Genomic DNA, 25,958 nt, shown 5'->3' on the forward strand with positions numbered 1-25,958 from the left:
AAAGACGACGCAAATTGGCTCTCCTCATCACTGCCTCCATCCTCGAACCGAGACCCCCTCCTCCCCAGGTTTAAGAGACTTTCCCCTGTATGTATTGTTATGAAGGCTTCTGCGGCAAAAGATACTCACCTCTAGCAGACATGCCCGGTAGGTAGAGCCTCTCTTTCTTTGCAGAGATCACCAGAAGATGCTCGCTTATAGCTTTGAGGTGCGGGGAAGCGACCGGTTGACAGCCCGGTGTTATCTATGCTTTCATTTCTGTCGTTTGAGCGGATTAAACGCTGGAGGGGGAAAAAAACCCAGCCTGCGATTTTTGTAGACTCGACTAGTCTGTGCGATGGAGAGACCACTTTCCAGTGGCAGGGCGTGTCCTGGAACACACAGCATCCATCTCGTTTTCCAACAAGTTTGTGTGCATATTTGCGCGTTACGCACCACCACGGGGAGACATTGTGGAGTTAAACGTTGGATCTGAGTGGGGATCCGTCGCCCGCGGCCGCTGTCGGGTCGCGTGAGCGTCGCACCGGCGAGCCTGCGTTGGGTTTGGGATGACGGCGCTGTTCTGGACGTGGTAGTTGGTAGTGAAATGTTGAAGTTGACAGGCACTCTGGAGCAATGGCTGCTGCCTTTTCCCCAAACTCCCCCGCAGAATTCCGACTAATTTGTGGAAAGTGCTTGACAATGTTTTCACTACATGGATTCTTCAACTTTAAAGCCTTAAAAGGGAAAATGCTGAAATGACAAAAAGCAGTGCTTCAAGTGGGAGCATTTTACAGATTCCATTACATGTGCCTATAGGAGGGGTTTACTAAATCCCCTAATTGCTTTAATGCTCCAAGTGGACTTACTGATCCACATTAAACATGCTGGTTGTTGGCACCTCACTGGTTTTACTGGCTTCTACAGGATCTATTTGTATGCACTGAGGGTTCTCACTGATTATTCGTCTGGTGCTCTTGCGCCCCCTGGTGGTTGGTCGCAGTAGCGTTTGGCGAGGGAAGTGCCACCGTGTCCACAGTGGGAATTTGAGTCTGTAGACGTCTTGTTTACAGTGGTTGTCCAAGGCCTGTGAACTCCCGCGGCCAGCGACGTGTTACAGTTTTATTACCTGCATTTTTCCCCCTTTCGTTTCAAGGGTCATTGTATGAAACCTCCAATCTGGATCGAGGCGGTAGCAACAGGAAGAAGAAGATAGAGGAATTCTCTAGGTCTTCTCGGGAGAAACTAGTCCAGTCGAAGAACAAAATGTTCTCCAAATTTACGTCTATTCTCCAACATGCTGTGGAAGCGGTGAGTCTTCAACTAAGAACATCTGGATCCACTAATTTGCTTTCTGTACAGTGTCTGTTTTGTTTGAATTGTGCATTTTATCACGAAGACACCACATATTACAACGTCAGCATTAGGAAACGTTGCTAACTAACTAGCGATACTAATTAGCCCATGCTAGCGTTAGCGTTTTGTGTTTGCGTTGACAGTTTGTTTATTCCTTCCATCACATACAATACACCGAAGGTCGTATTTACCCCTCCGTTTAATTGTGATATATACACGTTCTTCCGTTATCGGCGGCTGAAACGTTTGGTTGGCTTGGCAGTCTGAGCTAGCCATCCGCTAACGTTAGCATCGAGAGGCTAGGCTAACGTTGTAGCTAGGTAGCCTGTTTCAAACTGCAGTAGAGAAGGTGCGGTGTCGAAACGTTCACACAGCCTTCGTGGTGTTACGCAAACGTTTGAACGGCAGTGCTAGAGGGAAAAGCCCTGGGTATTCTCACTCAGTCGCTGCCTGATGTTCGTTAGCCAACTTGCTAACTAGTTATGAGGACACTAGAAACTCACCTAGTGTCTGACTCAAGCTGCTTCATACTGGGTTTTTACACAAAAGACGCCTGTCAGTTGATTAAAAGTTAACCCCTTTATATTACTAACGTTAATGGGTTCATTCGTGCTTGTTGGTTTGTATGATCATATAACAAAGGTAGAAACACTAGGTTGTTAAGTCTAGTGACAATTACTGCACTGTTTTGCAAGTTTAAAGAACACTGCAGTCTATCAGTTTCCAGTTTAGCAGCTGTTGTTTGGATAAGACAATGTGCTTTCATGATATATAGAGTGTAGCATATGGGTAAGTCACCAGTTAAATTCAATATGTGTATGCTTTCATTTTTTTTCAGCTTGCACCATCGCTACCGTTGCAGGAAGACTTTGTCTACCACTGGAAGGCCATTACGCATTATTACATTGAGACGTCAGGTAAGAAAAATCTGACAGAACAAACACTTGTTCTTGTTCCAATTGAATCGGTGGAGTATGTTTTTGTGCTTAAGGTATTCTAGGTTTGTTTTGTAAGCTTTGTTTGTATATTATGAATAACAAGATAATTTTTTTTCTTGTTAGATGACAAAGCTCCAGTCACAGACACCAACATCCCTTCACACTTGGAACAGATGCTGGACATCTTGACCCAGGAGGAAGGGGAACGTGAATCTGGAGAGACAGGACCTTGCATGGAGTATCTTCTGCACCATAAGATCCTGGAGACTCTCTACACCCTGGGCAAGGCAGATGTAAGACAGCCATGCTTTTGTAACTATTTGAAGTATACGTGAAAAAAAGGACATAGGTTCAGCACCTTCGTGTAATAGAGAATGGAAAATAAGTGAAAGTCAAAGCTGAGAATTGATTCACAATTGATCAACACCATGGGCCAGGATGGCTTTATTTGGTTGGCAAACATAAATTATAACTCTGTTTGTATGACTTCCCATCAGTGTCCTCCAGGGATGAAGCAGCAGGTGCTTAGTTTCTACACAAAACTGCTGGCACATATTCGTCAGCCTCTACTGCCCCACATCAATGTCCACAGACCTGTGCAGGTGAGAAGAATAGCAGCCTTGATCATAATGTGTTTTTTATCTTTGTCTTTTCTACTGCAGTGTTTTTTGTGGTGTTATTTCATAGCTTGGTGACATTTTCTTTCTTTACATTCCTCATTATCAGAAACTAGTTCGTTTGTGCGGTGACGTTTTGGCTGCTCCTACAGAAAATGAAGAAATTCAGTTTCTTTGTATAGTCTGTGCTAAACTGAAGCAGGACCCATACCTTGTCAACTTCTTCCTTGAGGTAGGTTGCTATGACTTCAGGGAGAAAATTGTTACAGTGTAATTTTCTTTCCTACTTAGATTACTTCTTGCAGAGTTCTGAGGAAATGTCTTCCTTTCTGATGTACTGTTCAGAATAAGTCAAAGAGACCCGAGAGAGAAGAGGGGGTGAAGGAGAATGTGTTGGCTCCAGACACCGGCCAGTCTTCAGTACAGGAACAGCCTGGGCGCCAAGAGGAGCAGCAGTGTGCAGCTACTGCCTCAACCTCTAGTCCAGCTAACAGAAACAACAATAGCAGCAACTACAATCTGGTCACTTCCCTGCTCAACCTCACAAAAAGCCCTGTGAGTCCTGATCTTAGATTGTAGGATTATTATTTTAGTTTAGTTTTTGAAGTTCTTTGTGCATCTGTCTCCTCTTCCTCTACCTAGGATGGCAGGATAGTGGTGAAGGCATGTGAGGGTCTGATGCTGCTGGTCAGTTTACCAGAACCTGCTGCTGCCAAGTGTTTGACCGAAAGTACAGAGCTGTGTGAGCTTCTCACCAACCGACTGGTCTCATTTTATAAAGCCCTGCCACAGTCCATGGACCCCTTAGACATTGAAACAGTGGAATCAGTCAACTGGGGGTAAAGTTCTTTCCTGTCTGATATGTAAATCACTAAATTAATTTATGTATTTATTCTGACGCAAAACGCTGCTGATAAATGACATTTGAGATTATTTTATTAGCGCTTATTTATTCTTTTTTATTTCCCTGTCTTTCAGTCTGGATGTATATAACCTTAAGGAGGACGCTGCTGTCTTCACAGGAAAGAGGGCTCTTATCTCTTTTTTGTCCTGGCTAGATTACTGTGACCAGCTCATCAAGGAGGCTCAAAAGGTTCCATGCTCATTCTGTGATTTGACATGTCATATAATAGACACAATCAAAAAAAAAACCTTCTAAGGAAGTTGTTTTTGTGTCTGAAAATCCTACAATGCTGAAATACTGTTTTTTTTCTTAAATGTCTTCCAGTCGGCAGCTGCAGTGATGGCAAAAGCAGTGAGAGAAAGGTTCTTTGTCTCTGTGATGGAGCCACAGCTCATGCAGACGTGCGTCTTTTGAAGCATCAATCAATCATTCAGGCTTGAATGTGTTATCTTTTATTATGTGATGTGTCAAGAGTTTTCAGTAACTTGTGGGGTGTTCGTGGGTGCGCGCAGGTCTGAAGTGGGGATCCTGACCTCCACGGCGCTGCTGAACAGGATCATCAGGCAGGTGACATCAGAGGCTCTGCTGCAGGAGATGGTCTACTTCCTGCTAGGGGAAGAGAAAGAGCCAGAGACTCCAGCTTCAGTCACTCAGAATCCACTCAGACACAGACTCATCGAGCACTGCGACCACTTATCAGACGAGGTTATTCTTTTATTGACTATACCTTTACTGTGTTCTTTGTTTGAAACACTCTTTGATTACACTCTTTGCTGGTCACAATGCACCTCACAAGTGAAGATAACATCTTTAATATTTTGCTTAGGCTTCTGAAGGATAAATAGCCATCTGCCCTTCAAAGATTGAATCATCAGATTAACCAAAAGCGCATGAATTTTAATTAGTATGTGGACAATGCTGTTGCACACATTGTCATCACAAAAGAGTGATGAATCATCTCCTTTATCTTCACACACTGTCACTGAGAAAATACTCAGCAGGTTGCTGTGGGTTGATTGTCTCAGAGCTCATTTCTTCCTCCTTCTCTCCAGATCAGCATTATGACGTTACGGTTGTTTGAGCAGCTCATCCAGAAGCCCCACCAGCATATTCTTCATAGCTTGGTGCTGCGCGGCCTGGAGGAGAGAAACTACCTGGAGAACAAGCCACAGGAGGAGCGCGAGCTCCTCGAGAACGGCCAGCCACATGACGCTGTGTAAGGACCTGACCTTTGACCTCCCCGAGCTGCCTGCTTTAAATGGAAACTCAATCTTGCACAAAATATACAGCAGTGTGAATAAAAAAAATGCATGAACTAGCTTTCTTTTTCAGATGTGCTCCCTGTTCCTTTGCATTGTTCATTGTTTATCTTGCAGTTGGTGAGAAGTTTTTGAAATATGATTAAGTGGGGTCATAAGAATAGTCAGCCACTTAATCAGAGTCACTTCTAGGAGACTGAATGATAATGAGCTGTAATTTGCTTGTTTATTCTAGTCTCTAATCCATGTAATGAATGGAAAATTGCACTTGGACATAAGCCCTTATGAGAGACTTAAGTGACTAGGTACATTATCATTTCAGTACACACAAACCCAATTCCACCTTTGAAGCTTACAGTTGAATTTTATTTTCTACTCTGACCGTCTATTAGAAAACGTCCCTATCTTAACTCATATTATACAGCAGCACTAAGAGCTGCCAAACATGTCCAGTCAACCTATAAGAAAACCTGTTCTCCCGCGAAGTTCTCTCTATTTCTGTAAAAACGACAGAACAAATCATTTAACAGTATGACAACCAGTGAGTTTTCCGCATTACAGCGAGAGGCACAGAAACTAAATGGATTTTGAATTTGGATATTTTTACTAGCTGCTTGGTTCTATAGGGTCTTATGAAAGTCATCTTTAATGAGCTGCTTTATATTTCTACAGAGACCTTGAAGAGGATCCACTGTTTGGTGATGACCTCTCTCCAGACAGCAGGCTGTCTGGTTCTGAGTGGCTGAGCGCCTCTCCACCTCTAAGTCCTGACAACTCAAAGTGTGATGGAAAGACAGAAGTCCACAAGATAGTCAACAGGTGAACATGCTGCTCATTACACCTCATTTAATCTATCGTCCTTTGTTCTGACGCTTTTAATATCTTACGGTGCAGTTTCCTGTGTTTGGTGCCGGATGAGGCAAAGTCATCATATCAAGTTGAAGGCACAGGCTATGACACCTACCTCAGAGATGCACACAGACAGGTGAACAATTGTCATTTGCCTGAAAAAGTAATGAATAACTAATGAATAATCAATTAATTAATTGTTCTCCTCAGTTCAGGGATTATTGTGGTGTCTGCCAGCAATGGGACTGGAGGGGAAATCCAAAGCCTTTTGAGAAGTGTAACTTGGACATCCCATTCTTCGAGGGCCACTTCCTCAAGGTTCTCTTTGACAGGATGGGTCGCATCCTAGATCAGGTCAGTTTGAGCTGCTCTGTGATGAACATATGGGGTACACACCTGCCTAATTTACTGTTGGATGCACGGCGCTGAGCACAGGTTGCTTGCTGCTATTAGTGTTTGTTATCATTTAAAATACAGCTGCTCAAATGGTTAGTGCTCCATTCAAGGTGCTGAAAAGTCCCAAACTGGTTAACTTAGCCGCACGCGTGGACGCAACTTTCTAGATGCAAATCACAATGTTTTACACTCAAACCCTTTTTCACTCCGACTAAATATTCATGTCCCATTGCAACAATGTTCACTGCATTTCTGAGTAAAATAAATCAGCACAGCACAAAAACTGCTTTCACTAATGTAACGTAGAGAGAAAAATGGGGAGAAAATGCAAATAAGCTGCTGATTCAGTGCTTGTTCAGTGGGTTTCACAGAAAAACTCTCAATATAATTTGACATATGGCATTTTTGAATGGTGGTGTCTAATAGACGTTCAGAAAAAAAATGCCTTAGCAGCAATAATGTTGTTGCTTGTAATCCAACAAATTCTTGTTGTTCATGTCTGTTAGAGTTTTGGGGGTTATTCTTCAAAGCTTCTTCACATTATTGGAATCACCACTTGACTCTTGGTGTCCTACGTAGTCTGATAGTCTGATAGCAGATGTGTCCCCTGTCCTCCAGCCGTACGACGTCAACCTGCAGGTGACTGCAGTGCTGTCCAAGCTGTCTTTGCTACCGCACCCCCACCTGCACGAGTATTTACTGGACCCTTACATCAGCCTGGCTCCCGGGTGCAGGTCTCTGTTCTCTGTCATCGTCAGGGTAAGTCTCCAAACAGTGCTAGTCTTATTCACCACACTCTTGTCATTTATAGACTTTTCTGCAATGTGTCGCATCCCTGTGTGTGTTAGGTGGTGGGAGATCTCATGTTGAGGATTCATCGCATCCCAGACTTTACCCCTAAACTGCTGCTTGTGAGGAAGAGATTACTGGGCCTGGAGCCAGAGGGCATCAAGTACGTGCTCCCACATTGGTCCAGAACACTTGTCGTCTGTTTTTCATTTTGTGGATGCAGCTTTTAATCCATCTTTTCCTCTTTTAGCATCGACCACATGACTCTGCTGGAGGGAGTGATCGTGCTAGAGGAGTTCTGCAAAGAGCTGGCAGCCATCGCCTTCGTCAAATACCACGCAGCTGCCTCCTCCTCACCGTAATCTTTCCTGCTGTTCCATCCATCTGCCTCGGCCAGGCGGGCAGGTCGGGACAAAACTGGGCCTTTGGGGGTGTAGTGGTACCGGTGACACAGGGTTGGCAAAATATGACCACTAGCTGCTCATCCCTGCAAGACTGTTAAAGCCCACATGGATTTCTCTGTGCCTCTCTTCTGGCGTCACCAGACGGGCTCTTTGGTTGTGTTTTTGAGCAGGTCAGAGCACAGGCACTGCCCAGCCAGCAGAGCAAACAAGAGCTGGAGAATAGAGGTCAGGTGCAGACGTTCACTGGACTCTTCAGCCTCTGCGCCTTCTCTCACCCTTCATCTTTTCTTTCTTACCATGCTAAAGATGGTAGCCTTGTAATTATGTCAAAGAGAACTGTTTGTGTATTTATTTCCTGTCTTCCTATCACCATGTGTTCACATCATCGCCTTAGTGTGGAATCACACCTTTCAGTTAAAGAAACTGTTTCCTTTTGAAACATTTTTATCCTAACCCCTCGTGTGTTATCTGTTGGAGGCTGTAGAGAAGGCAACACCCACTACCTTCACTACGCTTGTATGTATCTAGTTACATAAATACTGAACTGTACTATACAAATATTTTAAATGCCAAGTCTTCTTATTTATTGGTTTGCTTTAACGTTGCCTTTTTAATTACTGCCATTCAGTGTCATGGCTGAGTAGGCTGATGCTCTGTACTCGCTCTCGCCAGTGTTCTTCAGTTTGTCTTAGTATTTGTTCTGTCAGCTCTCAGCTGTAATTCTACTCACCCAAAGATGTCATCATTCATCACATTTGTTTTTTTAATGAAATGTTGAATGTTGCACGTGAACCTCATGGCATTGCACTTGTTACATTATTCAACCTTAGTTTTTAATTGGACGACTGTGAAATGTCAGGTTGACATTTGTGGAGTGTCTCTTCTGAAGCGTTGTTCCCCAGACCCAGTGTTGAGTCTCCCAGTTGCATTTTGTATGATTCAGCTTCTACATGTTACATTATTCTGTTGATTGTAGTTGAGCAGTGTCGAGCCATCATATAACTGACAGCAGTGGGTTTCAGTCAGTTTGTCTGTAAGTTCCAATAGAGAGAGTCCAACCTGCACAAAGACTAGAAAAAAGCCTGAATTGGAAATCTGTGTGTGTGTGTGTGTCCGCAGCAAAAATGTATCACTGACCTTTTCTGATCATTTTAGGTTTTTATCACTTTCAACAGTATTACAGTTTTTTTGGAATGGAATCTTAAATATTTACTGTCTCTGGAGAGTGGTAGTAGTTTAGAATCACAGATCAGTGTTCATTTATACCAGGCTGTGGTTTAATTATGAATGACTCTAAATGAAGCCCTCCGTCCCTCTTTCTTCTGATCCCACCTCGGACCCTCACTCAGCGCCTACTTGTATGGGTTCAGATTTGCACATAGTGTTTCTCATCTTTGTCGATAATGTAAATATACATTTAAAAAAAAAGCTTCCTGTTTCCTTCTCGCTCCAAATGTTTTCTGTCATAAACCAAACGGACTTCAGGAGGAACAGTTCTATTTTAATGGGAAACATTTTTTAAATTGTCATGCACATTTTTTGAAATCAACTCTTTCAAACCTTTTCTGTAAAGCTGTATATTGTGTTATGTACAATAGCAATAGGGATATACTACCTGGTGTAAATGCATGCTTGTGTATTATTTTTCACGGCTGAGAGAAAAGGACAGTACAGTGATGATTCTCAGCCGTCAGTCGTTTAAAGACACTGACGGGATTTGATGCCTTACATCACACTGTGGATTTCTGAGGATGGGTATAATCGATGTGACAGGTTTCTGCTTCACTAGTTTGTCGTGATCCTATTATGTTTCTCTTGTGTTCCAGACTTCTACATGTTTGTGAAGATATACAGGACTCTCTGTAGTAAAAAAAAAAATTCTGATGCCAATTACTTCCTCCTGTGTGAGCTTCGACCAATCACTGTATCGTGTTGCTGTGTCCATTGCTGCTTTCCTCTGGTGTGAAACAGGAGTGATCTTATGAATCTTCTGTCTCACGGCCAGTTTGATTTCGTGATTGTGCAATTCATAATTGAACCATTAAGGTCAGGTGCATGCTCGCGCCGCCTGCTTCACAGAGCAATCGGAAGCGGTCGCTGCGGTCTCTAGTGCTCAGAGGCATTTGTTAATTTATTACTCATCAGCCATCCTCTCTTCACTGCTGTTAGACACATGCATTAGGCTTCATTAGGGACGAGTCTTCAGCAGATGTGGTCATTTGTTGAACAATTCAAAGTGTTTCATCTTGTTTTATTATAAAATGTCTGTACAACAAAACAATAATACACAAAATAAACTAATTTCTTAAGGACAAGGTGAAAACCACAACTTGTGTTCAATAAGCCCCATTTACAAATGATACTTTAGAAGAACCACCACAAACTATGGGAGAGTGTAACATGTAATATTTGTATGCAAGCAGCCCTGTGGGGGGACGTGACAACACAGACACCAGAGAGTCTGGCTTCTGAGTAACAGCAGTCAGCATTGGGGCTTTATCTGCCACAGGTTCTTTACTCTCTGGGCACAGACGACGTGTCAGGTCCAAAACCCTTCACATCTTTTGCTTTGCACTCATTTTAAAACTAGCCATGGAAAAGAGGCACTATGGTGCAGCAAGAAGGCTCCTTGTCTGATGATTCATGATTGCTGAGGTACATAGCGAGACGCTGTCAGCTGGGGCTTATGTTGACATTTAGTAGCACCTGGAGTTGCTTCCAAATGAAGAGATTCTCGTTCTTACAAAAATAAGTGCAATACTACAGCATCGAGACCTCATTGTGCTTAGATATATATATAGAAGCAGCAAAACTTCGATCGTAGTATTGATCGAGCCAAACTGCTAAATCGACAGAGCTTCTAATTAAACCAGGCTTTTGTGTCCAGTTCACCAACTCAAGTGTCACGTAATTGAAGTTTTACTGTGTGGTGGAGGCAAATCAGGGAGACAGGCTTACAGTGTATTGCTCTTTAAACACATGACAAAATAACTGATCAGCTTCTGTAAAAACCTGTTTAACACCGATATATTTAGAAAAGGTCACATTTCAAATTAGGTGAACAAAAACTTCAATTACTCCTTATCAGCAAAGTTATCAACTGTGGACAGTGAAGAATTTAACACATCAAAATCCTATTTTGTGTCAAACACATGAAACTATACTGTAGACAGCACTGTGCTACGTCCGAGATAAATAAGCCACGATTTCTGTCAGATTGTCATAGCTCCCACACGCAAAGTGCCAGATCAGGGCTTCATCAGGAGACCTCACACTACGGCACCTTCCCAGCTGAAGTAAAGAGCATGTTTACAGTAAACCATAAATATCTAGTGATGTAGCGATTCAATACCGTTTGAAGGACAGTCCTGCAAATGTTACAATAAAAAAAAAGGAACTAAAAAAAAAACATCCAGCGTTCTTATTCCATCTCGTAGTGAAATCTCCCACAGCATGACAGTGTAATCAACATATGATGGTATATTAAATTAATTTACATGTACATGTAAATACCTCATCTTTATGCAAATCATTTTCATGTACATACAAAACCACTGCGTAAAAAACTACATGCTGTAGCACAAACTGAACCAGGCTAAAAATATGTCTCGATTAAAAAAAAAATATATATGTACATTTCCAAATGTTTCCTCCTTTTTTGTTTTTCCTTTTTTTTTTCGAACAAGCCCATTTACAAAACCCAGAAATGCACATGCACAAACTGCTCACACTGGAACATTCAGACAAACAAATGTCTCTTTGGCTGGTGTGTCGCTGTGGCACCTCGCAGTTTGTGTGTTCATGTAATTACACTTTTTCAAAAACACACGCACACAAAAAATAACACCATCTAATGGCATAGTAGTAGTGATACATTTCCTATGCATTTGCAATATATATATATATATATATATATATATATTATATATATATAGTTTATAATTTATTTATAAACCAAAACATACTGTAAGGGTCAGCCACACATATGCCCTTAATTGTGTGTGTGTTTGTGTGTACTTTGAAGACACATTCAGAGGTGTATCAAACTGTAGGAAGGCATCAATAAATAGAGATGTCAGTGAGTCTCTGTCCCTGGATGTGCTGCCTTAAACAGCGTCGGCTGTCTGTCAGTCACTCTTTGAGCTCTGTGCTGCGTCCAGGTTCACCACCTGGAGCTCCGTCAAGTTACTGCTGCCGCTCGACTGCTGGCCAATCACCATCTGTAACACACACACACACGCGGATACGTCAGCTCAGTGTCACGGCACCGTACAACATCCTGCTGCACTGCGTGCCAATTAGTTCTGCAACAATTACAGCGTTTACCTCAATAAACCCTGATTCTGTAGCGTGAAATCATCAAACCGCACAAATGTACAACTTGTTTTAAGCAACAAGGAAACACGTTTTACACCTGAATCTTCTGAACTAGTGGCGTTTGGATTAAGTTCATTTTGTGTGTGTTGCTGCAAACCACATGTAAAACAACTGGTGACACCAGTGTGGCCTCTGTGTGCCAGTGCTCTGTTAGGATGCATTAGTGCAGTCACGTGGCATGCTGGTTGCAGAGGGAATATGAGAATTTCACTTGTGAAATGTAGATCTTGCCGTACTGGATGTAGCTGCACCGCTGAGACGGGGATCTGCACCGTGCCTGGAGGTGCTGTGAGGAACACCTGAGGGACAGCACCTAGGAGAACAGCAACACACTGTTGTTTCCATCGGCCAGGGTCTGTTTTCTAGTCACAGGAACGAGTGGGAAGCTCACCTGTGTCTTGGGCCTGTGCGTGAGACACCTGCATGGCAGAGGTGCCCTGGGAGAAGGCGTTGAGCACAGCGAGGCTCCCGTCAGCGAGCGCTGGCGTGGAGGCGTACATCAATGTGTGGGGACTGGGATACATCATGTGACCCGCCACAGACGTTGGCACTGATGAGGTGACAATGGTTGCTGGGAGACTCACCGTTGCTGGGGAGGGGAAGGAGGGAGGAGAGAAATCATGTCACACAGAGGGAGAGAGGCGAGTGCACAGGTGGGCCAGCAGGTGGCGCTTCACCGCTTCGCAGAGTCAAGCGGCAGTGATGCAGTGGCCCAGCGAGAGCCACTGGTGCCATTTCAAATCGTCCATAGCCACATATTTGTTTTTTCAGACTCTGTACACAAATAAAGCATCATTAATGAGTGGTTCCCAGACTCAGTGGTTCCTACTAGGTTCATTAGTGGATCAAACTACTTTCCTGCAAGAACTACACTTGTTGATCTACAGTTTGCTCAGCTGTGTGGATGCAGCAGCTTCTATAACATGTACTGTGTTCAGGACACTTAAGGGGAATGGGGCTCGACTAGCACCTGCATCCCCTGCCCCTGATGAGCTCTGTGACTCGACACTAGTTTAATTTACACATGTATCCACACCCTAGCGGCATAACAGAGCTACATGGAGGACTCTACAAACTGGGAACCACTTCCATAAATGTCTGTAATGACCATGTGTGTTCCTCCAGGGCAGAGAGGGAACCGGAGTTACCGGTGGAGTTGGTGGAGGTGTGTGAAATCTCCGGGCTGCTGTCGTTGTTGGAGGGCGACTGGGTGTTGGGGTGGACCTGGATGGCCTGGAGCTGCTGAGGAACCCCGGCTCCTGGAGACACAGAGGACACGGAGCGATTCTATCAAACACCCCACACAGGGAGCAGCCAGTTGCAGTGAGGCACGTGTGGTGCAGCAGTGGGGACAGTGGCTGACGCAAAAGTAGACAAGGCGCTTTGCTATTAGTTACAGCAGAAGTCGTTCCGTTAGCGGCTTTAGATGAAGTCGTGGTTAGTAAAAGTAGGCAGTAGAGTGGTGGCAGCATGCAGAGCAGGTCACCTGTGAGGGAGACAGCAGCAGGGAAGCGGAAGACAGCCTGCTGTCCCTGCTGTGGCTGCGGGGCGGTGGCCAGAGCCTGGCCGTGCTGCCCCTGCAGGGCCAGGGAGTGCTGCTGCAGCTGGCTCAGAGTAATGGTGGGGGTGCCGGGGGGGAGAGGGGTGCCTCCTGAGGGGGCACACACACATACGGGGGGGGGGGGGGGGGGGGGAAGAGGATATGGAAGGATAGTGCAGTGTGAGAAAGAGCAAACACCTTCTGCCTGGGTACATTCCTACTATTGGCTGCTTGAGTCGCCCAAGGCCTTTCTATCCAGTCTCGCTGGAGATGCAACATTCACAAAATACTGCTAATAGTCAAACCCCCCTTGTAAACGACTGAATGACACATACTTTATGAATGCATGAACCCTTTACATTTTAATGTGGCTTAATATAAAATGAATCAGCACATCTGACGTCTGATTTGTAAAAGATAAATGCTTTCCTTCTGCAAAGACGTGTTATTTTGTGAGCCCCACACTGACTCTGGAGTTACACCCTCACATTTGCTCATATGCTGTATAGACAGTTGCTGCAGTAAGTGTGTGTGTGTGTGTGTGTGTGTGTGGGAGGGTGTGTTGTTCCACCTGGCATTACTGCTATGTGCCAGACAGGTGGTGAAGAGGAGAGAGGGAGCAAGCAAGCGAGAGAGAGGGGGGGGGGGCAGAGAAGGAAGGAAGAGAGAGAGAGAGAGAGAGAGAGAGAGAGAGAGAGAGAGAGAGAGAGAGAGAGAGAGAGAGAGAGAGAGAGAGAGAGGCACCACCGAGCTGTCCTTCAGCTGTCACTCAAACATCAACTAGCTGGTGACATCACTGCCACTCCTGGTATAATACAAGGCTGACGAGCATCCAACAACCTAGACTCCTCTAACAACATAATAAGTGCATCAGAAGCCTGAGGAAATCCGCTGCTCAGGCTTTTCATATATTAATATCACAGTCCTCGTTCTGTTCAGCTCAGCAGGAACCTCATGGGTTTGACATGCGCCAGTAAAGTTCGCCTTAACAAAGGGTCACGTCTTGATCAGGACCACACGAAATACACCTCAATTAGTTTCCGCACAAGGCGCCGACGCCACATTGAATATTCATGACTAATTATGGGCTGTGCTCATCGGGCCTCTTCTACAGGACTGTTGTGTCCCTCTCGCATAATTATTCCTGTCTCCGAGTGACAATCAAAGGCAGGGCCACTCACCAACAGAGAGGCCTCCCTGGTGCTGAGTGCTGGTGACTGGCTGAGAGAGAGCTGTTGTGTGCTGTAAACAGCTCGGTGAGAGAGCCACGACCCCCCCAAGAGGATGGGCAAGGTCACAGAGTGAATCCATTCAAATTCTAATCAGCTAATACGCAAGACAACAGGGTCCCATTAACAAAACATGAAGGTCTGCGAGATCTTAACGGAAGACGTTAAAGAGACTATAAAGAAAAGGATTGCGGGCTGAAACACAGCTTTACTGAAGATGAGACACCTCTACGTACCAGGCATGAAGGTGAAGCCACTGGGAAGCTGCATGACCCCCGCGGAGGCGCCGGCGCTCTTCAGGACCGTTCCGTTGGCGCTGATGTTGCTGCTGGCCGAGACGGGAGCCAGGTAGTTGGTGATGGGAAAGGAAGGCCCGCTGCTCACCTGCATGGTGGTGGAGGTGGTGGGGACCGTGGACTGGGCGCTGCTGGTGGTGCCAGGCAGGCTGGCCACCGTGAACGTGGGCTTCAGTTCCTGCAGGCTCCTTTCCTGTGGGACGAAGCCAAGCGAGTTGTTGAGAAATCAAGCAGAGCCTGCTTCAAACATTGCGTTATGATTGCAAATAAATTGAATTTGATGTGCACTTAAAAGAAAAAAAAAAAATAAAATCAGTGAAGCTCTTTCAAGATGCTACTTTTAACAACCCGTTGCCAGACTTCTACCTGCTAAGAACGGCCGAGCTTCGTACGCAGACACCTGAAACAACACCAGTAATGGGGCTCTTCCTCTTCGGGCAGCTGGACGCAGGCTTTAATGATCACAGTATTCTCAGGGATCAATGGACGGCTGACAGAAACCAGAGTGGGTTGTAATAGAGTCACAGCAAATGGGACATAAACATGTAGACGACGAGGCTGCGACCCCTCAGATTGCATCCATATGTGCAGCGCAGGCACAGAGGTTCACGGAACAAGTTCAAGTCTGAAAAGAGCAATTGATCCAACCTCTAGTAAGAAACAACAAACTCCTACAATAAATTAATCTAATCACTAATCATCATCTACTGTACTGACTAATTAGATTGTAATCTGTACGTCACGTCTGCAACCTGACGCGTCAGGAAAAGCGGCAGAAACAAGGCAGATGAGGAGCGAAGAGCGAGCGTCCATTGAACAGCGGAGCAGAATGTGTTGGTGAGTGGGCTGCATGAAAAGAGCAGGGTGGGCGTGAGGCTGGGACGATGCAGCACATCTAAGCCCACCGTGCCACACACACACACACACACACACACACACACACACACACACACACACACACACACACACACACACACACACACACACACACACACACACACACACACACACACACACACACACACACACACACACACACACACACACACACACACACACACACACACACGTTATCACATGATACTAATGAGCTGGAACAAGCCTACACACTGAACACAGCAAGGTTTTCTATGTGACTACAAGGTTCTTTGAAGCCTTTTAGGTCCCATTTAGTCGACTGGAGCTGTGTAGGTGACACTAAGCTGATTTACATCATCTATTGAAGGGAGTCCCAGTATTCCAGTGATATTTACACTTCATCAGCTGCATTTGCTGCGTACTGAAGTTGAAGGTTTTGACTGTGAGGTTAGGTCACAGTTTGGGGGTCAGACCTGCGGTGGCCACTTTCATTGGAGGACGCAGCCTGAGAACTGGGACAAGGCAACGGTGTTGTGTATAACACAGAAGTCAGGTTGCATTCAGGTTCACCGTCTCACTACAAACAGGGTCACTATGAGAAAGGGCATGTCGGATTCTCCATGAATAAGCATAAGCCGGAGGCCCAACGCTCTTAGCACAGCACTATTGGTTTTTATATGTGACTGATTACATGGGTGAGAGGTGGAGGATCCAGCATGGACTGCACTGATAAGACCTTCCAACCACACTTAAATATGCAACCATGTAAACGAAGATCCCACTCCACACAAAGCTTCATGTTTATTTATTAATTATTGACGTCTGTTCTTTGCTTCATTGAAATGAGTCACACCCTCACAAGTGATGACGCGGATAAATAACCAAAGGTGCTGCAGTGACTTGGTGCTGCACAGACGGCGGAGCAGACGTTGCCTTAAACAAACGACCCGTACACAAAACCAGAACCAGAGCGGTGGATTTGGCTCGTTTGCAGCTCAGAGCCTCTCTGCTGAGAGGCCCCGGCAGTCCAAGGTCCTTCAGCTCTTTAGTTAAACAGCAGCTGGACAGTTGTAGGGGGTGGACTGCACAGAGGACTCGCAGTTGTCCTGACCTTCCAGCCAAAAAGGAAAACTGAATAAGTTCACACAGCAGCAATCTGTCATCCATTACAGCATCAGCGCCGGCACTTAGAGCGGGACAGAGCCGCCGTTGTGGCCTCATTCTGCTGGAGGACAACAAATAACAAATAATGTGGAGGTATTACAGATGGGACCGCACGCCATGACAACGGATGAAAAAAATGATTGCTTGGTAGAGAAAGCACACGAGCATCACCATCGCGGCGCGGTATCAAGCAGTGAGCGAGAGTCCGGACCTGAGTGAGGTCCAGGACGGGACTGAGGGCGTACAAACAGCTGAGGCTCCAGACAGCTGGCAGGAAACCCGAGCGCCGCGGAGGGGAATTAACCCCTTCCAGGCCAGCTGAGACGGCAGGAGGCCACGTGTGAAGGCCGCCAGATGACGCCCAGCTCTACCTTCCTGTAAAGGACGCCGCCGATTCACCTAAAAAGACACGCAGCAAGGCGGAAGGCTCGGCGAAAGGGATGGCCGGGAATGAGCCCAACGCACGCCCTCATCTGTGACGGCGACCCACGCGCCGGGCCTCCGCTGACCCACCGCTTTGTTTGAGCATCACCGTGCCTCCTGTTCTACGGGCCGGTCTATAAACAGCCCCGGCTTTCAGCTCCGACTCCAGGCAGCACATAGTAAACATAGGGCACCGTGCTGTAACGCATTCCTTCAGACCAGGAGCGAGAAAAAAAAAAAGACTCATCTGTGATGTAGTCAAAGCCTTGGCACGGCCACTTCCTGTCCTGCTCTCAGCCACCTCGGTGCCATCAATAAACGGAATTCATTTCACCGTGAACTTCCCGCCTGACATCTGCTTAGGATTGTCTTGTGTTGCACTCAGCTGAATATTTGGCTGTTTTAAAGGAAGCCTGGATAAAATCAATATCAAGAAATGTTACCTGGGTTGTTTGTCAGCGTTCTAAAGATTATTTAGAAAGTTACAATGTAAACACAACCACCATAAAACGAGCTGCACACTCTGAACTCTGACCACAGTGTTATCTCAAACTATTTAGTTTGAGAAACAAGATTTACTTTTACAAATATACATTAAATAAGTTGATTTGCATTTACAAATGTCTAAATCGTTTATTCACCAGATTATTGAGCTCCCAGCTGCTGTCTGTCCCGACTCGGCCTGACCTGGGAAAACACTCCACTTCATATAATGAGGCACCAGAACGTATCATTCACTGCTTCTGTTAAATGAATCCTACAGACTCAAATTCAATAATAAAAAATAATTATTTACTCCATGGTTAGTTGTTAGAAATATCTTTTAACATGCTGCTTTCCAAAAATCTCCAGGGTTCTAAATATGGTGGAGGAATAAAAGCCTCCTTGGCTCCTTCTTATATTCACAGACATCATCTACAGAGCTTGTTATAAAGGAAGAGGAAACGAGACAGTAATTAAAAAGAGAAGGGCACAAATGATTCCCTATTCATGAGGGATTAATCATTCCAAATTGAAGGTGACAACTGGCAGCCCAGCCTGGTGTTGGTTGGAGAGCCCATTGTGCAGTTTACTGGTGGCTGGCCCTCGTCTAATCTCCCATTTGCTGGCTCCCGTCTCGCGGTCTGTCACCCTGCCAGCAACATGGAATTTGCAGCTCCATTTGGGACTGCTAAAAAAGGCAAGGCAGCCCAAGTCGAGGAGGTGCAGCCAATGGCGGCTGACCTGTCCAGTTGCTTGCTGTAAAATAAGGGGGTGGAGGAGGGAGGGGGGGGGGCTGACATAACGTTGCCTTCCTCCCCCTCCGGCACAGCCGACGCGCTGCTCTCGATACCGACAGAGCGTGTCAGGATCCCTTCAGCGCCGCGGCCTCACTCTTCAGTCTGTTTAGCAGCAGCCCGGTGATAATGCGAGTGGATCCACCTTCCACTGTCTCCTTCACCCACTTCAGGCCACTGCAACTACCCATAACTTATCAAATCAGCTGAGCGTGAACTTAAATATACCGAGTTGCAGTGTTGTTTGTGTGTGTGTGTGTGTGTGTGTGTGTGTGTGTGTGTGTGTGTGTGTGTGTGGCTGCCAGGTCTGTCATGAGATGCGGAGACGTCGAGCAGGTCAGCTGATAGTTAGGACAGTGGCCCCGGTCAGCGTCTGTGGAGCTATTACAGTAGAGGAAAATGTGATCTGTAATAATGAGGAGAGCAGCAAATAGACCTCAGCAGGAATACAACAGCAGCTGACAAGCAGAGCTGCAGGGAAGACGGGAGGAGAGCGAAATCCTCTGGACAAACGGGGGTTGTAATATTTGCCATCCACTTCCAAAAACAACCCAAAAAGCCCCAAAACATCTGTACAGCTATTATTAGATCATTTAGAAACACGTCTGGGATCTAGGTCCGTAGAAACAGATATAGTTTTTTTAAATGCACGGTCCATTTAATAAGAAGTTCAGGAGAACTGGGAAAACATTTTCACATCAGCTGACATGTTCGCCCATAAGGAGTACTGAGCCAGTCATTTCTTAGATGAGCCCTCAATCCAAACCACTCACCACCTGTATCTCTGGAACTATACAGCTAGTAGACAAAATACTTTCCCTAATACTAATTCCTCATTTATTCCTACTGAGATATTTAGAGACAACACCTGAACATCTGCGGTTACATGGGTTTGTGAGCAACGCTCACAGCACCAGGTCTACTTCACTTATCTACTGAGCCTCTTTTGCTTTTCTAGAATGTTTTACACTCCCCTCGACTGTTTAGACTAGCCGGGGCTGTATGTATGACATACTCCTGTCTTGATGAATAGCATCCAGATGCTGCAGAGGTGCACGAAGACCTGCTGCACAGAGGGGACCGCTCAAACCCGAGTGTTCGCGTCCACCTGTCAGGCTTCAACCATAAACGGTGGCGATGCTTTTGCGACAGTATCCAGTGGTTTCCATGTGGTGGGGTGGTGGGGGGTTCCGAGCGTGTCCCGACGCGGAGCGAAATGCGGCGTGACGTGTCGCCCAGAGCCTTTCTATTCCAGCCGCTCATATCTGCGTCCATACCTCCCCTCATATCGCTAAATGAGTTGGGGGTGGGGGGTGGGGGGGTTAGAAATCACAGGACTCCAAAGACAGCTGCAGCTTATAAGGAATGTGAGGGGCCTCAGCCAAGAGAGCAGGCAGGGAAACCACACCATATATGGCAACAGAGGCAGAATCTCATTTTTATCAATGAGCGACGCGGGCATGAGAGTGGCTTAACAAGGCTGATCCCCCATCCTCAACACAGTGCGAGTCCAAACAGCTCACGGGCCCGAGGACGTCTTCAGACGGCCGTGCCCAAAGCTGCGTCAACACCGCCGTGAATCTCGCCTCCGGAGGTGTGAACAGCGCGAAGCGTCTGCCGATGAATGCATTGTTTCTCTTAAAAAGGCGGCAGGTTCAGGTTCATGGATGCTGGTGAGCGCGGGTTTTTTGGTTCGGTGGAGCTTTCAGAAATGTTGGGCTCTGTTTAACCAGCTCAGCATTTCATCCCAGAATCAAAAGGTAAACACAGAAGTCCCCCCTGAAAGCAGGCTGAACGCTTCTCACACTAACACAAGCCAGACCCGCTGTGATTTATCTGCAGGAGAGCACGAGGCCTTCCTGGCTCAGGTCAGAAAGGTAAGGTGAAGAGGTCCCTTCAGGAGCGGAGGCTAATGCTACACATCTTATCTGGCTCAGCCCTTTGAAGATGGAAGTGTGGTTTTTCCATTTGGTTTAAAAAAATTCTGTGTTCAGAACCGAGCTAAAAGCCCAAAACAGAGGCCTCACATAAAAACAGGCTAAATTCCAAATCTGTGTTTACAATAAGACAAGATTATTTTCCGCTCCAGCTTGCGGGTTTGATTTATTCGCACTCTTCGCGTGCTTGTCTAGCCTTTTCTGGAGACAATTCCCACTGTATCCATTAGTGACTCTCTGCAGTGCTTTATCTTCTTTTAAAATTTGTCTCCATTAAAGAGCAGGCAGTCATCGGGTCATAAAGTCCTTCACTCGCTGCACTGCTGCAGCGTTGCCGCTGAGGCCGTGGACACGTACACAACTCAGACCTCGAAGCTCTACAATGAAACGACGTCTCCATTTTCCCGATTCTCACCTTCGCGTCGCCCATGCTCTCCGACTCCGACACCTGGTAGGTGAGGTCCGTCTCCTCGAAGCCCGTGGCACTCATGCGCTGGTCCATGGAGGGGTCGGTGCGCGGCGGCGAGTCCGGGGAGTTCAGGCACGTCTGGATCAGAGCTTTGCCCGTCTCACTGGTGATCATGGGCTGGAGTTTGCGAGTGGCAAAAGTGTAGACATGACCCGTTTCACTGGCCACCAGCAACAGGACCTGGGTCCCCGTCAGGGTGGAGAGCTCGTAGGCCTGTGTAGCAGAACGAGAGACGCGTGAGCGACATCAAACGGCCAGTTCAAACGGAGGATTACCCACGAATCACACACACAACAATTCCAGAGTCGAACATCTGGAAGAAGAGCCACGCGGGAAAGCGCTGGCATCTAAAAATACCCCGGTGGTGAGCTGTGACGTACGGCACAAATGAAGCAAAAATAACATGAGATAAGGCTCCTGGAATAGAGAGTGTGATATAGCTGAGAGTCTGATTGCAGCCGGGGCCTGGTCTGCACTGCAAGAGGGAGCGACGGCAGGTCAGCGCTGACGGGAGGCCTTCTACACACTGTGGAACTCCATCACACTGTGGCCCCAGTGCAGAGCCGGCCGACGCACGCTCAGTGTGTAAAGAGCTACAGCCTTTTCATCGCAACGACTCATCGTGAGGTGGAGGATGTCGTGAAGACACGGAGCTTTACCACCACCTTGGTGCACACGGAGCCATTGTATGCTGGACGGCAGTGCTCAGGCAGACGGACAGATAGAGTGAGGATGAGGAGGAGGAGGAGACGAATCACATTCAAATGAAATCATTTTATTGACCTGTTATAAAAGCGTGCCTCCGTTCCCGTCTACTCCATCAAGCTCTCCTCTGTCACACTGCCTTCATTATGGGCCGTATCAGTCCCAGCGCTCTTTATCTGAACGCACGGCGTCTGGAGCCATATCACTGTCCTTTGCATAATAATATGATGACCAGATATTACCTGCACTTTGAACGCGGCACCTGGAAGTGACCTCAGCGGCTGCCGCCCGCTCTGTTAGCTGTGCAGCAGCCCCTGAGGGCTGTGGGAAAACAGCCCCAACAGAAACAGGCCTCATTTGTCAGTGTAGGTGGCAGCGCACGCTACACAAACACAATGCGTTAATACGCTTCCGTGCCCCGATGATGTTGTTTTTAATATTTATAACTGCACAGTGTGTGGGGGTCAACTGTGGCTGTAATTGGTTCCCCTGCCACAAAAAAGGCAGTGGAGGTCTGTGTATCAAAGGCAAAGCAGCGAAAACACTCCAAGACCAAAATAAGAGCAAACTACACAAACATAAGAAGCGGGGCCTTGTTATCGCTGTGGCTCATGCAAAAGAGAACAACAGCTGTGGCGTCGGAGCCCAAACTGACCAGAAATCTGTTCAACAGACTTGTTGTAGGCTGTAAACCTCTATCTAGACTAAGTCTTAGGGATAAACTCAACTGTCTCGTAAAGGAACCACTAGTCCAAAAACTCAACATTCGTGCCTTCCAGCTCCTCAGAGAGAAGCGCTCCACTGTTTGGTGCTCGTCTCAGTTTTATACTCGCCTCAACTGAGTGTTGTTGACTTTGCACAAAACATTATTAGCACAGACAGGCTCAGCTAAATCACGACTGGCTTCTTAATTCTTGCTCCCTCCCATGACATTTCTCCAACCTAACTCAAACCTTTAACTGTCTCTTTAATAATTGTGAACTGTGTGGCATTTGTTTAAAAAAAATCTGTATATGATCAAATTGTTGCCAACTGTTGAGAAATCATTTCAACACCAGACGTGTCACAGCAGGAAAAGTGAAAATGGCTGCATTCCATCTACGTCTGCGTGTTATTTTGTTGGCAAACAATTGACGCAAGGTAAGGATCCGGTGGCATTAATGATGCAATCCTGTGTTGTGAAGATGTTAACATGCACATATGAAAGAGAACAGAGAATAATCTGATGCTTCACTTGCTACGTTCTTCAAAATGAAACCAGTTTGAGACCAATCTACTATGGCTCTTCCCACTCCACCCACCTGTCAATTTCTGTCATGGCTGACATAGTGTAGGCAACATTTTCGAAAAAATCTCCAGCCCCACAGTGTCAAATAGTGTTCATGTTGCCAAGTGCCTACATACAACACACCTCAGTTTCCACGACAACAGTCTGAGATAGATAAAAAGGGAGAAACGCTGCAGAGTACACGGTACATGTGCCTTGAAGTACAAAGAGGACAAATGAATCCTCGCTGCACTACAATAAAGCCAGTGTTTATTTGGAGACATGATGGAAACCTGCAGCACAACAACGTGCAATGGGCTCCTGCTCAGCTGACCGCTTCTGCACGTGATCAACTTTAGATGCCTCGATGGCAAATGCATCACAGGAATCCTTGACCGAGTTGTGCGTTTATATCAAAACGATGCTCTGCGTTAAGCTCTGCAGGCGGAGCAAGCGGTGTCATCTTCAATTTAACTGGAAGCAAAGGAGGCCATTACTGTGCTGCGCCGAGGCATCACGCACGCACAGACTGTCCCCAGACTGGCTCTGCTGTCACGCTGCTCCTGGACTGGCCTCCGGTCAGCTTCCCTGGGGTTTAGTCAGCTGCTGGCACCGACAGGCCCGCTTGGCTGCAGCCCGCAGCACGGTGACAGTAGGAACAGCCTGTGCACCGGCAGCCACTAATGGGAACCACGTCACACGGGCCTAAGGCTGTCAGTCACTGTTTGACAGTGTTAAAGCATGTGTGCACGGAGGAGTGTGTGTGTTTACCTGCCAACCTGTGTGTGTGTGTGTGTGTGTGTGTGTGTGTGTGTGTGTGTGTGTCAGCAGGGGGTGGGCACTGGCACAAATAGAACTGTCACTTGCTCAAATCTATTCAAAGCCCCCCCTCCTTTACGATCTGACTTCCTCCCAGACACTTCAGTTATATTCAATTGTTGTCTATTTGGAAATTACATCCACAGCTAACTCACTTTTTTTACATAATTGCATCTTTTCAGGCAGTAAGTATTATAATCACAGGTGTGTTCCTGCGCAGGTCAAGAGCTAACCAGCATCGGTGTTGATTCTGAACAGAGCAACACTGTGTTATTGTGCAGTGTGGCTGGATGTGATCCAAAACAGTCACCCGACTCACCTTTTTCATAATACCCGTCTTCCTCTTGCTGAAAGTCGTGTACCGCCTCAGCTTGTTGTCAATAAACTCCATTTTTATCTTTACGCGCCCACGTGTCTTCTTCCCCGGCTTTGCCCCGGCGACCCCTCCGGACACCATGCTGTAGCCTCCGGGGGGTCCTCCCATGTCCTGTCCCGTCACGGCGGACTCCATCTCCCCTCTCTCCCGCTTCACCCCCCTCCTGTTGTCCCCGAGTGAACCCACTGGGTCGTCGTCATCCCCGGAGTCCGAGTCATTGTCGGAGCCGCTGCAGAGTGGCGCACTCTCTCTGTCCGGGTCGAACCGGGCGGCGTGCGGCAACATAAGTCCGGTGTTCAAGCCCACCATGCCGCCCGGGCCCGCGCTCTGCAAGGCGGCGATCCCAGCTCCGTTCCCCGGTCTCGCCCCTCTCGGACCTCCTGGACCGTTCGCTCCCAGCATCCCGGCGGCGTCTCTTTCCGCCTGTCGCCCGGCAGAACCGGCGCTCTCGCTCACCCCCGGTAAGGCTTGCCCTGCTCTGATCAAAACGGGACGGATGCCGCCGCCGACAGCCCCCGAACCGTGTCCTGTCGTTCCCCTGCCCGAACCCGACCCGTTTCCAGATGGTGCAGATCCAACCTGGCTCGGTAACATTATATTTTCTGGACCGAGTCTCTAAATACCAGCCCAACAAGCTGGAGCGCGTTGTGCTGTAAATGACTAATCAGACACATACACGCCTGCGATAAAAATGTAAACAAACCAGCACGGTTTAGTTTAGAGACTCCAGGAAATTACCGACACAAACTTTAGAAAGTGGTGCTGCCCCCGAGAGCCGTCACCCCCGGTTCCGTTTGGTTCACCCTGCTCCTCTATTTCCAAAACTCTGAGCACTTTCTCAAAAAGGAAAACGCGAAGGACGTCGTAGATGTTGCTCCGCCATGTTGTATAGTTCGCGTTTGGGACCGAAAACAACGTTAACGTCGGCCTGCTCGTTTCCTTATACCACTGTCCACTGCGTTACCATCGGATTGTCTGTTTTTACGGTTTCGAAACGCACAGAAACGTTTAATTTTAAAGAAGCGTTTAAGACAGCGGAGCGATAATACAACTGAGGAACTACTTCCCTCCTTATAAAGAGATACAATGTTTCCTTATTTGGTGTCGTCTCTCCTTATTTGGTGAGTCACAGCGTCGCCTATCGATTGGCTGAGGTTTATCCGGGGAGCGCTGCCATTGGACAATAAAATGCGCTCATTAGAATAAATACCAAAATGGTTGCGCTACCGTCAACGTCACCGCGGACAAGCGGAGGCACCAAAATAACGAAATATCCAAGTTTTTATTCCCCCCAGACTGCACGATGTCATACCACAACCCATGTTTTCCCAAGGCATTTATTCCACAATCTCTCTTTATTCATCACAGATGGCTGAGAAGCTCTGACCCTGTCAGAGCAGTTACTTGACTTATTTACAGTTATGCATTGTTGTGATTGAGCAAATATCAGAATATACTGATTCTTATAATAGGTCATTTAAAAATGCACATGTTGCGTGTTGTAACAGGAAAATAAGACGCTTTGCTAATAACAATAAGCGTCCGTCAGACTTGACAGTTACCCACAATGCACTGTCCCTGAACCTTGCGACTGAAGCAATCAAAAGAAATGTTTGATCGTTTTGTCTCCACATGTGTCTTACAGCGCTTCATGATGACGCAAGCACCACCCACCCGGTCTCAGGCATGTCGGGACAAACGACATGATAGTTAATGAAAATTGTTCCTCA

The 25,958-nt window shown here is 46.7% G+C and overlaps 3 protein-coding genes across 6 annotated transcripts in view; 1 reads left to right on the top strand and 2 right to left on the bottom strand.

Annotated features, from left to right (window-relative positions):
- The window catches only part of LOC114842126 (actin-binding LIM protein 1-like), a 28,829-nt gene extending 28,190 nt beyond the window's left edge, over positions 1–639 (bottom strand). Inside the window, exon 1 of the transcript XR_008692635.1 lies at positions 130–639. The gene's annotated coding sequence lies outside the window, so the exon portion shown is untranslated. The remainder of the gene's footprint in view (positions 1–129) is intronic.
- On the top strand, positions 1–9,806 carry fhip2a (FHF complex subunit HOOK interacting protein 2). Its single transcript, XM_029127668.3, has 18 exons — positions 1–147; positions 1,136–1,290; positions 2,174–2,252; positions 2,397–2,566; positions 2,771–2,875; positions 3,000–3,122; positions 3,236–3,445; positions 3,533–3,729; positions 3,869–3,983; positions 4,119–4,195; positions 4,307–4,499; positions 4,847–5,010; positions 5,726–5,872; positions 5,948–6,038; positions 6,113–6,256; positions 6,917–7,057; positions 7,147–7,250; positions 7,338–9,806. The coding sequence occupies exons 1-18, from the start codon at positions 90–92 to the stop codon at positions 7,447–7,449; spliced, it is 2,385 nt and encodes a 794-aa protein (XP_028983501.1). The 5' UTR covers positions 1–89; the 3' UTR covers positions 7,450–9,806.
- Positions 9,722–25,304, bottom strand: srfb (serum response factor b). 4 transcript variants are annotated; one of them, XM_029127672.3, is made up of 8 exons: positions 24,172–25,303; positions 21,008–21,274; positions 14,874–15,126; positions 13,355–13,519; positions 13,017–13,127; positions 12,260–12,457; positions 12,080–12,181; positions 9,722–11,711 (listed from the first exon to the last, which is right to left on the bottom strand). In XM_029127672.3, the coding sequence occupies exons 1-8, from the start codon at positions 24,820–24,822 to the stop codon at positions 11,677–11,679; spliced, it is 1,782 nt and encodes a 593-aa protein (XP_028983505.1). In that variant the 5' UTR covers positions 24,823–25,303; the 3' UTR covers positions 9,722–11,676. The 4 variants fall into 4 exon arrangements, with proteins under 4 accessions (XP_028983505.1, XP_028983504.1, XP_055358690.1 ...); XM_029127671.3 differs by having other exon boundaries at positions 12,105–12,181; positions 24,172–25,301; XM_055502715.1 differs by lacking the exon at positions 21,008–21,274 and having other exon boundaries at positions 12,105–12,181; positions 24,172–25,304.
- Positions 25,305–25,958: the final 654 nt, after the last annotated feature.

Source organism: Betta splendens, chromosome 15 (genome assembly GCF_900634795.4).
Source record: "Betta splendens chromosome 15, fBetSpl5.4, whole genome shotgun sequence".
Lineage (NCBI taxonomy): Eukaryota > Metazoa > Chordata > Actinopteri > Anabantiformes > Osphronemidae > Betta > Betta splendens.